The sequence below is a fragment of the Limulus polyphemus genome, unplaced genomic scaffold (assembly GCF_000517525.1).
Source record: "Limulus polyphemus unplaced genomic scaffold, Limulus_polyphemus-2.1.2 Scaffold228, whole genome shotgun sequence".
NCBI lineage: Eukaryota > Metazoa > Arthropoda > Merostomata > Xiphosura > Limulidae > Limulus > Limulus polyphemus.
The window spans coordinates 109,580-125,057 of record NW_013665838.1 but is presented as its reverse complement, the minus strand read 5'-3'; the positions used below and the strand labels follow the sequence as shown (position 1 = coordinate 125,057).

Sequence of the window (15,478 nt, the reverse complement as noted above, 5' to 3'; positions counted from 1 at the left end):
TATATATATATATATATATATAGTCTTTGTAATAACAGATTTTCATTACTGATAATTGTAAACACAATGTCATGTAAAAAATAAAATATTACTTTTGCCACTTTAATATTTTATGAGTTAATGACACGATCTACATCACCCTCTGGCGGTTTACTCGCGAATTATCTATGCGCTAATTATACCAACGTGCCCTCTGGTGCCACTTAGTGAAACTATGAGATCACACCCTCCTTTAAGACAACAACGCCCCCTAATGCCACTTCATGAAATTATGACGTAATTGTCTCTGGTGCATGGCACTATAACATCATTATTTATACACCTTCCCTCCCTCTGAGGTATCCAATCAGCATGTGTGTCCAGGATACCCCAATAACTAATGATACTGAACAATTTTGCTTCAAGAATTCTTGCTTACTTTATTTGTATATTCGGGTAAATCAACACGTAGAGCTATCTGTGCTAGCAGTCCATAATTTTGAGCTGATAAACAGATTAAAAGCAGCTAGTCAACATCTACCACTGTCAACTTATGACTTATTCTCATTTAACAGTAGAATTTGATCATCACTTTTATAATGCACCCTCGACCATAACGTTTGAAGCACGAATTTGTAGTAACAGGGCAGGAACCATGAACCATCAGATTCACAGTTCAGTGTATTTAACAGTTTTTCATCCCCGGTGTATTATGAAAGTTAGTTTGAAAATAATAACACTTTCATTAAGATTTTTTGTAAGAAATGGTATTTGAGATTTTTCTTAAATTTATCATAGGTATTATCGACATAACTTCTTACAGATTTTGCAAAAGTCTACATTTCGTTTTTTGTGACATATGAAGAGAAGCAAAGAATCCATTAAACTATATTAATTACTTAGTATAAATCAAATAAACTTTTCATTATGCAAGATGTCCTCAACCAGATGGAAAAAGTTTATTTATCTATTCTATTTTCAGACATATTTGAAGCTTATCAAAAAAGTAAGCAGTTTACTCGAAATACGTTGTACACTTAGTTATAATGTTAAGATAATTGCTCAAATATTTAACTTTTGATTATATAACACATATTGTAGAATTAGTAGTTTCTGTTGTGCTTCTCATGTCTTAATATATAATGTTAATCCACTTTCTAATATTTTCTTTGTTTTTTTTAAATCATAAGATAGTATTTTTAATTCTTTTTTTTTACAGTTCAGTTCTTATCTTAGTTTTCTTTCATTTAATGTTGTAAATCAAACATTAATGAAGTAAGATAATGTGTTTGTATGAGGTAATTGTTTGCATCAAAATATAAAATTACAAATATTTAAAATAAAACATAATAGCTTAATTTTATACATATTTACTTTTTGCAGCTCCTCCTAAAGAATTTACTTTCACTCTAACTTATGAGTCAAAAGATAATATAAGACTACTGTGTGAAACTAAGGGAGTATTTCCAGATCATGAACGAAAGTTGTACAAGATAACTTCCACAGAAAAGCTTCAAGACCTGGAGGTAGACAAAGTTTATATCTATTCTCAGGATCCTTATAATGGCTATAACGTAACTGTTGTGAAATCATTGAAGGCAAATAAACTATCTCGAAGAGAGCCTACAATATTCGAATGTATTCTTACTCTCAGTGGAACCAAATTTACGAAAGAAAGAAGACTGTTTCATTATCCTGGTAAGATTATCCACCTTATGTTGAAAAATAGTTAATGATTACGTTTGAGTACTCTCATAATAGAAGTTATATAATATATTTATAAAAAATGAAAGAGTATTCTTCAAAGTCATTAACTTCTAATGAGATAAATTGTAAATGTAGATAAAACTTGAACACACATATATACTGTATATGTTATATATATACAGAATTTTTTAAAGAAGTGTTGGCTTTTCCCAGCTCTTGACAAAATAAAAAATTAGTTTATTAATGAAGCAAAAGTTTACAAAGAAAATTAGCTCTATTTTGTAAGACCGATAAAGTTCAATATCAATAATAAACTTGGCCTGTTTTGCCTTCTAGTCTAGATATTTTTTTAAACTAGTTACAACTATGCATTTTTACACTACTCATTTATTTGGATTCAACTTAATTTAAGTTGAACAGAATATGACTGTTGCTTATATTCTCTATAAACTACCTAGGTTGCTTTCTAGAATTATGACAATTCAACATTACAAAAAAAAAGAAGGTCTTAATGTCAACTATTCATATAAATTAACTTTTATTTAATTATAAATAGGTTGGTTCGAAACCCTTTTTAATTGTTATGAGTAAAGTTGATTATATATTATATAAGCTATCCAGTAATATCTTATTTTAAACCTGGACTGTACTGCTTTGAACTAACGCAAGATACACGTATCTTCGTATTTTTCATTTCTTGTTCATTATTCATTTTCTAAACATTTTTAGTCTCACATTAATGAAGAGAGCTTTATACAACTATCAAGCAATTAAAGTACTACACATTAATAACTGGAAAGTGCAATGGATATTTATAAACAGAACTTATGAAAATTATAAACAAATGAATGGACATAGAGGAGAAATGTTTGTGTAGAAACATTAGTTTGAATATTTTGAACCAATCTCACAGAATATATTAATTCGTACAATATTATGTTAAATAGAGATTTATTATGGTTTTTCTTTGTTTTATCTGTATACAGCTTACGAGAAAATTAGAAATTGTTTGCTTTGGTGGTCTATAATCATAGAACTACATATGCTGACATTAACTACTAGGATGTTTAATTAGTTTTACATATTTTCTATTGACTATATTCTACATAGTGAGATTAATAGAAATAATATTATATTAAATTATTATCATCAGAGACTTGTGAGTTTTAATATACACTGCTAATCTTAGTACACTTAAATGTTCTTAGAAAATAGTAACGTCACAAGAATCATTACTTTTACAACATGTAAACAACAAAGATTTGTTTGAGAAAAATATCATTATATATCTAAAACAGATCATTAAACTCAATATGAAAATAAATTCTGATCTTAATGAAAATTCGAGTACAATCTATATTCAACAGAATGCTCTCAATTAACTTTGAATTGTACTGAGGGTGCATTATTCTTAGAAAAGTTATCATATGTTTTTATGAAATGTCTTTAAGTTTAATTAATGAAGCTGAGGAAATAAAATGTACCATTATAAATAACAGTAATGTTTGTGTATGTGTGAAGTTACATCACAATAAACTAATACTAATTTAAAATGCATTGTTATTTAGTGGTTAAATACAAGTTTCCAGTAGCCATATATAATAACTTTTATTCTATATCCTGTTCACTGTATGGCACTGTCTATAGAATATTTTGCTGTAATACCAGGATTTATTAATCTGGATAGGTTAACTTCTTACAAAGTCTTGATTGAAACACTCTTTAAGTATGTCCTTTGTGAGACAAAAAAACGTAACTTAATGTCTACTGTTATTAATATGTCTACTGACAATTACATCATTGCTGCTTATAAAAGTTGATTTACAATTCTAGTCTAATCTAAATCAAAATAAATAGAGGTAATATTGGTGTATTTGAACAAATTATATGAAATTTGTAAAACACAAGTAGTTAGGGAGGGATTCCTGTGTTCAAAAGATGCCGCCTCAGTGGGGGTCATAATGCAATAGGAGGGGAAGGAAGGGGTAGAGACGATGATGTTATTATAGACGATGACTTCATATTTCCACAAAGTGTCACCAGAGGGCGAGTTGCTTGGACAGCCAAAAGACTGAAAGAGCATTGTTAGATGTGACGTCATAGTTCCATGAAATAGAACCGGAGGGCACTGGCATCATGACATGCGGACATGACAATGGAAGTTGTCCAGAGATTGCTATGCTAGGGGCATGTTGTTAGGCCGCCATGACAGGTAGAAGTTAATCAGAAAGTGGGCCTTGAAGTGGCACCAGAGGGTGGATTGGTATGATGTAGGTCAACATGATATTATAGTAAGAAAGTCTTAAAACTACAAATTTAACCTAATTTCACAACATTGGGTTTGCAATTTTGCTTTATAAGTAAATTATTAAATACAACTTACAATATTCAAGAAGACAGTCAATTGCTTTTGTATGATTTAGCACACATTTAACATATACTGATTATAGTTCTGGTTTCTATATTTAAGAATACTTTTTACAATAAAGTCCTGAAAAGGATACTTATTTGAGTATCATGCAATAATTTAACATAAATCTTTACACTTTCACTAGTTTGATTTATACTATCCATATAACTATGTTCTTGACCAAATATTTCAATGTGTTCTTTCTTACAATAAAGGACAAGCAAATACACAACTGATTTTGATTAAATATACTGATTGTAGTTTCAGTTTCTATGCTTAAACACACTTTTTAGAATTATTGTCCTGGAAAGGACGCTATGTAGTTTCACTTTCATTAGTTTGTCTTTATCCATACAGCTATGTTCTTGACAAAATATGCCATTTCACTTACGGAATTTAAATAGTGTTTCTATGGGCTGAAGACATTATCATTACTAAGGATAATGTTACTTAAGGCAAGCAATGTTCTGTGGGACACCTGTTGTTTCACTTTCACAAGTCAACAATACAACTATTATAACACACACATATTATCCATGATATAAATGAGGCAGTTATTAAAACCAATAATTTCATGATGTCAGAAAAACACGTAGGTTAATGAAGACTTGATACCAAATGATAAAAACCCTATAACCTGAACACTTTCGAAAGGTGAACCTTTCTTCTTGAGGGGCAGAAAGTGCTTGGGCTTTTAAATGATTATAACCAATCATTTACTTTACATACTTAAATGTCTATGCATACAACTTTGAGACTGTCTGATGTCAAGACCACTGTTCGTTAGCAGATCATAACGTGGTCACACATACAAAAGATGTGTACTATTTTAACATATTACTGATGTATAACACCAGATGTTAAGATTAGAAAACTTTGGCCTTGTATATGCCTTAAAAAGTGACAGTATCCTTTCTACAAACCACAAATGTTATTTCCATATCTTTCATTTAAGCTTATTAGTTTTCCAAATGCACATTAGGAGCTTTAGTTATAAATCAAGTGATTATTCTAAAGATTTTCGGTAACATGAATTATACAGTTTAGTGTTCTTATATAAAACTCATATGTCATCATGTCACAATATGCTATCGTACATACTTAACAAATGCTATAAGAATCACAGCTTGTAATTTTATTGGGTTAGCTTTTCTACAAATTATGTTCATTCCAATTCAGTACGTAAGATTCATATAGTTTATAAACAATAGTGAACAATCAGGGAAAAGTTCAGTATAATTATCTCATGTTATAATTTCCATATACTCAGAAAATATAATTAATGCATAGGAAACAGTGTTATAGTAACAATTAAAACCAGTATTGCTATATATCAGACAATTTGTTCTGAAAAGAAGGCTTACTTTCATGTTTTGCTTTATAAGTCAGTATATTTTAACAGGATATGTGTAAGCAACAATTACTGTTGTAACCTTTTTGTCTAGTAGAGCTTGTTTCTTACTAATTGCATATAGTCGACACGTCTCTTACTTGGTCTTTTAAAGCCTGTTCCTGACATGAGTCACGTGTTTGATATTCAAGACCACTGACAGGCTAGATAAACTCTGGTTTAGAAAATATAAAGGGCAGGACAAGTTTTAGGAAAGCTTTTGACTTTTTATATTTGCTAATAAAGATAACGTTTTCATTTGAATGTAGAGCACTCCATCTGACTCACGGTTTTACTAAAAGAAGGTGAACAATATGGCAGAACATGTTTTATTAAAATAAAAGATGAACAAGTAAATTGTAATACAATGCTACTATCTATGTATTTACATTATAATTAATATTGAAAATAAACAGTTCAAACTCTAAATAATCATATATTTTCTACATAAATTTAATGTTCGCCATACTTTAACTAGAGTTTTTGTATGTCACTGAATTTAACAGTCAGTAAATATAGTTCTTTCACTTTACATAGTTATAATAAAACACTTAATGTGTATTCACGATATTCTGTTTCTCAATATGTGACGGGACATGTACATTTCAGTTAGTGCACAATTGTTGAATACTTTCTATTCAACACTGTGCCCTAAATACAGCAAACAGTCAAAAGTTCAGACTGCGTTAATTGGCTTAGAATATTTTTTTAGAATGAAACATCTACTTAGACATCAACAGATAAAAAAAATGTAAGATTTTATTATATAAAGGATGGTAACATAGTTAGTTGTTTCTGGGTAGTGTTGATAAATTTGGTCACAAGTTAAATCTACAACAAACAGTCTAAAGTTTCTGATCACATGTTATAATTGTTCAGCGATGTTTCAGCGTAAAATCACAAACTCTAAATAAGATAGTTGTCATACATATCGAAACATTTATACAGAGACTAAAAAAATCTCAGACTGAAACAGTTGTTAACAAACTTTCAAGGTACACTAATATACTACTTAAGAACATCTTAATTTATAAATTACTGCCCTATACATGTTTAGCTTAGTTTTTATGACAAATTACACTTCGTGAATATCAGTCTCTAACAAGTCTGCATTTATATTTTTTATATACATCTCATGTCCGGTTATATTGACAATGCATTATGTCAATAGCACTACAGCTTAGTTTTCCTTGCAAAAAGGCTCCGTCGAAATGCTGTCATGGCCAAATCACACATTCCTCTTTCTACTTTCTTTCTATAATCCACCTACTGTACGAAATTCCCAGTTAGATCGCCCAGAAATTCAAAGGTGCTTCGTTGGCAACTAAACCATTATGCATCCTTACGGTACATCATGAACATCCCTTTTATTCTTCAACTGACTGCTTGAGGTACGCAACAGTTGAATGGATATGTCGTAGAAGTAATTTGGAACACATGACATGATCCACTTTTTCACACTGATATCCCTCTTGATTATATTGCTTACTGTTGCCTGGAGAATGTGGACTGCTCTTGCCTCTGACATTTTTTTTTTTGTAAATTCTTACCTGTTACTGTTAGATGCTGAAATTTGCTTACCACAGGTGGGATATTACAGGTCATAGGCATCTTACTGAATGGTCCTGTTCTCATAAGATACTTTCCAAAGCCATTAAATACAAGGGATATTCCCGTTTTGGAAATTCTAAATATACATAAAAAACGAGAAATTTGAGACTTACGTTTGACGTCTATATTTGTTATTGTTTTGCTGTCGGTCGCCGATGAAACTTAAGCCTATGTTTTATACCTGTTATTACTCATTATTGTGCAGAAAATAATATACGGTATATTCATTATAGTATTAAAAACGAAAACTCAGGAAACACCTATTTTAAGATATCTAAATAAAACAATAAAACAGCTAAAAATAAACAGTGAAAACAGCTGTATTTCGGTGTAGCATTTATGCAACAGATCACTGAATTAATTTCTCACAATTAATCTCTGTTTACCTAAGTAAATAAGACAATAAATACATTTAACATTTAACATTAGGCTATATAAATTTTATTTAGTTGTGTAGAACAAATGATACAGGTTCTACCTAGTAAGTAAGCAGGTGATCAGAATACGTTTATAGTTAGAAGGTGAGAAACTATCGAAGCGAGTACAGAGAGAGGCCAGTTATTTATATTTTTGTGTGTGTAATGTGGTCATTGAAAAATTGTTAAGACCATGACTTATAAGTATGGCCAACAATAGTTTGGAAAGTTCTCAATTTCACAAGCACAATTTATGTTGGGGCGACACGAGTTTAGATATGTTTAAAATATTAGTGAATGATCTTTAGAAGAAAATATTATAAAATGTTTCACCAACATATCTTCTATAATGGATCGGTTTAAATCTATGTGTACAATTGATTGCTCATACTGATAGAGAAAGGTGTTAACTAAAGTTGAGCTGAGGGTGACACCATACCATCGCAACCTAGTTGGCCGAAAAGACAATTATTGAAAAGAAAAATAATGTTGAAGACAAGAGCTAATTAAATTGTTGGAACTGAGAATATTTAGAGGAATATGTTGATAGTTTCTTTATCTGGAATTTTGGTCGCAAGTGATATTATATCAAAGCTGACCAACAAGTGATCTTCCCTTGAAAACTAAAAATAGTGATTCATTAAATGTAAAGTTGTTGTTGGTATATGGTTGTAATAAGAGGACTAGAATTGTATTTAGTTGGTAGTAATGTGTGTATGGACAGCAGAAAGAATAGGTCTAGTAATTTGTTTGTTGTTAAGCGCAAACTACTTAATGGACTATTTGTGCTTTGCGAACCACATGTATCAAAACCCGAATTTTAGAATTATAAGCCCTCAAATTTACTACTCAGCAACCAGGGTTGCGGGTGTCACAGAGGTCATTTTATCAAATTTTAACAAATTTCTAAGAATGCTTTGAACTTTTCCTCTCGTTGAAGGATATGATTAACAACATATGTTTAAAGTTGTATTAATTTGCTACGGCATATGTTATAAGTAAACATTTCGCTAGTCCACCAAAAATTATCGGAAGTTCAATCCTTATCTACTAATGTAACTAACAACGGCTGCTGTTTATTCTAATTCAGTCTCATTTTAGTATTTAAAATTACTTCATCTGTAGCCTCACCTTAGGTGGATATATCAGAGAAATAGTTACAGCTCTGGTAAATATATCAGAGAAATTTCTACAGTTCTAGTACTTATATCAGAAAAATGGTTACAATTCTGGTGAATATATTAAAGACATTGTTACCTAGTAGATCAGTGGTAAGTCTCAATGTTTACAACGCTAAAAACCAGGTTTCCATACCCTTGATAGACACAACACAGATAGCTAAATGTGTAATTTTATGCTTAATAACAACAGTTTTCCAGCAAATATATCAGATAAATTATTACGGTGTTTAGTAAATATATGACAAAAATGGTTACACATTTAGTAAATATATTCTCAAAATGTCATTGATTAATTTAACGACCGAAATTGTTTAAATGTTACCTTTATGTTTCATAAGTACTTTTTTCTGCCTAATTCTAAGGTAAACCATTAAAAGACATGAAATTTGTTTTATTATTGTATGTCGCACATACAATGTCTAAAGTTCAACGTGCACTTATGCGAAGCACTTTTTACGACGTCTTTTTTTCAGTAAAGTTTCATCCAGCATGTTTTAATGCAACTGTGAAGTATCTCTAGGCTCAAGTGATATGGAGATGCATTTCTAGGTAGGGTATATGATGCCCGAAATGTTTTGTAAAAGGCACTCTCAATGCCGACAAGTACTTCAAAATTATTCAGTTTCGGTTAAGGCCAACAATTCGGGATCATTTTAATAGAGTTCACCAGTACATATTTCAGGATAACTCCTCTCCATGCCACAGGGCTAAAAAGATTGGTAATATTCATGTACTCTGTGCGGTAGACGTGAAATTTCACTCTACATGTATTGAAAATATATCTTAGGTTTTATTTCATTGCTTGAGGTGAAGAGGATCAAACAACCACCAAGATCTTAACCCTATCGAAAACGATAATTTCTTTTCAGGTACACTGTTTACTACATTAAAGTGAAAAAACACAGAAACCATAATGAAAGGTAAGGTTTTTATTATTAGTTACTGTTTTACGGAAACTAGTCGGCTGTAACTATAATGAAGATTTTAACTTTCATTGTACATGTGGCATCATGAACTCACACCTGCTTACATTTAATCCCTCGTGTACTCTATACCACGGCGATGCAAAATAGTTATCAAAGTCAGAGTGGGCGCAATCATATACCTAAACAAGAAACAGACTCTGTAACTACTTTTTGTCAATTACATTAGGGACGTTATCTCTAAATCTATCGTGGATACTGGAGGGCTTTACACATTTTGATAGTAAAACTAGAAAAACTATCTTACACTCCATGTAATTATAAGATAATTTTTATTTTAATCGCCATTGCGGCTACTGGAAGGCTAATACATACTGTTTTATGTACTAACCCTGAAGAAGCCAGAAAGTAGAAACGTCGGTTAAAATAAAGGATCGTTTTTTCTAACTTTATTATCAAAATCTTTAAATTTGGTGAACGTTATCGTATTTTCCAAATATTAATTGATCATCTGCTTTAATATAATTGGTTGGTTTGTTAAGAAAGAAGCATGTATATGTTTGAATAACTAGAATATGACTCAGCTTACACCATACAATGTCCATAACCATTTCTGACACTTCTTCAATGTATAATATAGTCGAAAAATTATAGGAACCAGGAAAACTGTGTAAAAAATAAAGTGATTTAATATTTTTTTCCACCCAATGTAATTTACATAATACAGAGCTCCGTATTCCTGTATTGGGCCTGTTTTTCAAAAAATGGTATGTACACATCAGTTGATTTCCGAACATGACAATATTCAGTATTACACTCGAGGCATCTTAAGGTTATTCTATTTTTGCTTATTGCATCTTTCCCCTTTTTATTTTATTTCTTCATCTTCATCAGTGGATCTTTCAACAGTTTTTTTTCCTGCTGCTGAAATTCCTGATTATTTAAATATCTCTTCACATTTACTTCAAAGTCTATTGCAGATAACAAGAAATCCATGATGTCAAAGTTTAGGCCTACAAATAAACATAATATGGTATGGGATTTATTTCATTGCCTCGTGGTATGTATAAATAGAACCACTATAATAACTTTTATCTGCAATAAGTTGTTAAACTTTCCATAAAACCGTTTTTTGTACCTGCACTCGCATTAATTCTAAAGTATTTTTCCACAAGCTGATGTACCCGTCCTTTGCCAGGGTTATGAACTTTAAAAAGGTGGATGCTATGATAAATAACACAAAATGCTAACTTTCACACAATTTATTTATAACATATTGCAGCATTCATTGTTACCTCATTAAAGGTTTTTATAAGTTTTAAGAACTCAATACGTATATATTTGAAATATGGTGTACTTTATGCGATGGTCAGGGTGACTTTGTATTAAGAGGTAGCAACCAAAGTAAAGGCAGTAGGGATTCTTTCTATTACCCGCTTTTAGCACCCAACTCTTTATGACCTTCCACAGTGTTTCACGAGATAAATTACTTGACAGTAATTGGCCAAGATAGTGCCTTGCGGACCGACGTTGAAAGGTCGTGGGTCAAAGTAGGAAGAAACAACTCTTCATATTGGCCTTATGGTGACTGTTGGAGTACAAACTTCAGCTGATTTTATGTATTATTGCAATATTGGCGGTCATTTTTATTGCATTTATCAATAGAGAGTTCTATTGCATTCTGCAAGATATATAACACTTTTGTGAAAATTTAATAATACTTTGTGTAAGGACGTGGCACCATCTAAGTATTCAGATAATGATAACTTATATCAAAACTAATACATACTCAATAACAGCAGTAAGAGGGGTGGAGGGATTGTGAACCCCCATGTTCCTTGTTCCAAGCTATCATCCCACAAATTTTGGTTTATATTAGCCCAGCAACCTAGGAGTAGTTAGATAAGGCCCAAACAGATACACGGATGTTTGTGTCTAATCACAGTGATATGGTGTATAAAGTTTACATGAACAGACAACGTGCAGATGTTACTTATTGTTTTTACTCATTATACTTTTTTATTTACTAATTACAGTATTAGAATGTAGATTTTACTTATTCTTTCATTTGATATCATTACTATGTAATTACCCGTGTCCAAATTATTTGAAATACATTTAAAAACACAAAACATTCTTTTAAAAACATTTATTTAAAACTCTAATTTTCATAACATTTTAATTTTTATCTAAAACTTTGATTTTCGAAACAAAAACTACACAATCTAAATTAAAGTTTTTTCATATATCACACTGAGAATCATAGTGATGAGCTATCAAATATAATCCTCTTCTTACTTTATGTGGCTTTTCTGTGCATTTTAAAGGTTAAGTATACAGCCTGTTTTTCTCTTAAAGGTTTAGTAATCAAATAAAAGCTTAACGTCAATTACATCGACTTATATAACAAGGGAAGTGATTAGTTCTTTATAACATTAGTTCCCTGCTAGAGAAGTGATCAGTATAATTAAATACAGAGCATCAGTTCATCAGCTACCAATGTTTAAAACAAATAAGGCGTACTTTTTAAATTGTATTACGTTCATTACACTTACACTTTTAAAAATATCCCAACACTAGTCCACTGCATTCTATTTCGAAGGAAGTTATTAATGGCCAAAGTATCTTTGATTCCCAAAACAAAGTCATTTTCGACAGTTCAATAATTTTAAAAGTCACCATTGTAAACGGAATATCACTGAAATTTAAAACACGCTAAACACTCACCGACATTTCCGCGCACCTTGCCTTATTGTTTTTTGTTTTTTCTTCTGTATTAATACACTCCCATATAAAGGTAATCTACATAAAAACAATACATATAAAACAAATATATTACCGGAATAATAGACATGATTGCATGAAAAAACAATAATAATAACAAAAGAAAACATCAAAATATACTTATTATACACACTCTGAAAACTCTTAAGTGAAACGTGCCACAAGAATATACCATAAGACCCACTCTCCACCAACTTACCAAATGTACTATGTAAAATATAAAAAAACATCCAAATTACTATTTTGGGAACACTTACAAAAATAAAAAATATCTTCTTTTTTAAATTCGCTTTAACACAACATAAATGAATAAATTGACATTTTAATAAATGTACCTTCCTCGCATAAAAAATAGACCGCTTTGCTAATGAATTAAAGTTTACATAATTGCACATAAACCTTAGATACACTCTCAAAAGAACTCACAAAAGCACATAAACATTTCTCACGATCTGTAAGTACACGACCCACCATATTTGAAATTAAATATAAAAGAAATCCACCAATGTTGAACTTCATCACACTGAAGAATTAAATGATTAATAGATTCTAATGACATCTGACAAAAAGAACAGCAACCTGTTGGATGGAAGTACATATGAACTAATTTCACTTTGGCTGTAACTGCGTGGTGCCAAAGTAAAAAGTCTAACTTGCATAACTTAAACCCAACAAAAGGATAAAAACAAGGCTTTCAATATTTGTCCACTCCTTACATAATACATAATACCACAGAACTTTAAAGATTATGTACTACCGAAGGTTGCATACGAACATACGATACATGTACTTCATAAAAAAATACTAAAAATGAAAATATAAGATCTCCAGGAGGCTTATAAATAGACAAAGAAACCTTCTGTTAAGAGTCGGATATCGGCAACTGCGAAAGAAGAAGAACCCTTCAACTTTCAAGAAGGGCAGAATGTAAAACCTCTAAATGGGAAGAAATAGCGCTCGAATTAACAGAAACATTAACGTCCTTGCACAAATCAATAGTGGTCTCCTTCCGTAAAAACCGTGGAACCACCTTATATAATAAATCCCGAACTCGAACAATCCCAGTATCTACAAACTCCTTTAAAATAAAGCAATTCTCTTTTTTTTATCAGTCAATAATGGAATAAATGATTAAAAATCGCCCTTGAATCAGAAACAGGAATCCAACAGACGCTTATTTTCTGTTTCAGCTTCAATACAAACTTGTTCTTTCTCGGCTTCGATACGAGCTTACTCTTTCTCGGCTTCGATACTAGCTTGTTTAAGATCGAGTTGTTTGAGTTTTAGCTGGATCTCTAATTTATATCTATCTTTCAACCTCGATTGGCTAGTGGGTACACTAGAGTATTCCTCTTATGCTTCCGCAGGCAACAAATTATCGTCGACTAATATTTCGATAATATATTTTTTGGTGTGACGGGGATACGAACCCGCGACCCTCAGATTGCGAGTCGAGCGCCTTAACCACCTGGCCATGACCGTCACACTAAGCATGCTCGTTCTTTCACAGAGGGAAGGCTGTCAAGTGGGTTGCATCCTTGACGTAAGAAACAGCTTTAGAAACGATGGCAGAGCAAGATCTGCCATCGGCTCAACGGTCCGCAAGGACTATGAGAAATGAAAAAAAAAACTTTTTTAGCTCATTTTTTCTCAATGATCTTTTAATTTCTAGTTCTAAAAATTTGGCAATTTCTAGCAAGTTATTTTATAGTTGTTCGAGAGAGGGTGATTCAACAAAATTTTGATAATTAAATCCTGTTGGCACTGGTAGATATAAATTGAATTATGATTTAAATTTTAATTTAGATCGAATTTTGTCTTTGTTACGTGCTCCCAATTTATTATGTTACGTATTAGAATTTTAAATGGTCTGAAACCGAGTTAACTGATAATTTAAATTCAGTAGATTGATACAGTTTTCTTTTTAATACAAATATATTTTAATATACAGACAACAATACAACTTACAATAACAGTTATTACAAATAATTATTACGAACAATGATTTATATACAAAAGTTTTACAAACTTACAAATAATACAAAGTCTTCTTTATGGTCTGGAGATTCCTCGATATCTTACTGAGGGTTCACGATGACCAAGTTAATTTCGAGTTGACGTTGGTATAATTCACTTGTAGGGAGTTAGCAAGTTTTCCACCGTTGAAGTTGGGTAATGTTTTCGTAAAAGTACTAATGTCTGATGTGAATCCACTGAAATTAAATGGTTTGTAATGTTCGAAACTTATATTTATTCTTCGTCAAATATCTAATATCTCCCATTATGAGCGTTATAACAGTCACAGTTATAGCTTCCGAAGTTTATAGCACATTAACTGTAGCAAACCAATAATAGATACTGTTTTTTAGGCGCGTCGCATTGGCTATATTTATAGGCGTGTGGAGTGTTTTTTCGAAAATTCAGATTACGTAACAATACAAAGCTACACTGACGTTTCTTACACTCGAGAATCTTCTACAACAAAATTTAGAGAATAGGCGGGAGTTTCACAATACATATTTATCAATATACGTTATGTACATTTCTAAATATATACATGCTTTAAACAAACATCGATATTAAAATAAACGTATAACAAATCCGTCACACTTCATTGCATCATTGTATGGTTAATAAAAACTACTGATAAATATTCAAAAAGCATGTCTGCATTATTTCATTATAACAACCTTAATTTGACGCCACAACACATTTTGACAAGTTATTGACTATAATTTTGCATATGAACTGTACATTGTGTAAAATTGTTTCACATATCTTAGTTATTACGCATAATACCTGCAGATTACGCAAATTACCGTTTATGGACATTTCAAATAACTATAATATTCTATTAGCTTAAAGAAAACAAATGAGATGAGGGATCGTGTGTGTGAAAAGTGTTATTATTAAAATTCGTGTTTAAATATATATATATATATGTATCTAAACTTAATTATATTACCTTTGTAAAACAGTGCAGAATTTGAATCTCAAGAAGCATTAATGACAGCTATGAGAAACTGTGAAAATACATCTTTATAACGTTTTTTCGACGATTAAATTAACTAAAGACC

General features: G+C 31.1%; 1 protein-coding gene across 1 annotated transcript in view; it reads left to right on the top strand.

Moving 5' to 3' along the window:
- LOC111085077 overlaps window positions 1-15,478 on the top strand; it is a 51,269-nt gene that overhangs the window by 33,988 nt on the left and 1,803 nt on the right. Inside the window, exon 3 of the mRNA XM_022382195.1 lies at window positions 1,363-1,677. Coding sequence (XP_022237903.1) covers window positions 1,363-1,677 — 315 coding nt within the window. The remainder of the gene's footprint in view (window positions 1-1,362; window positions 1,678-15,478) is intronic.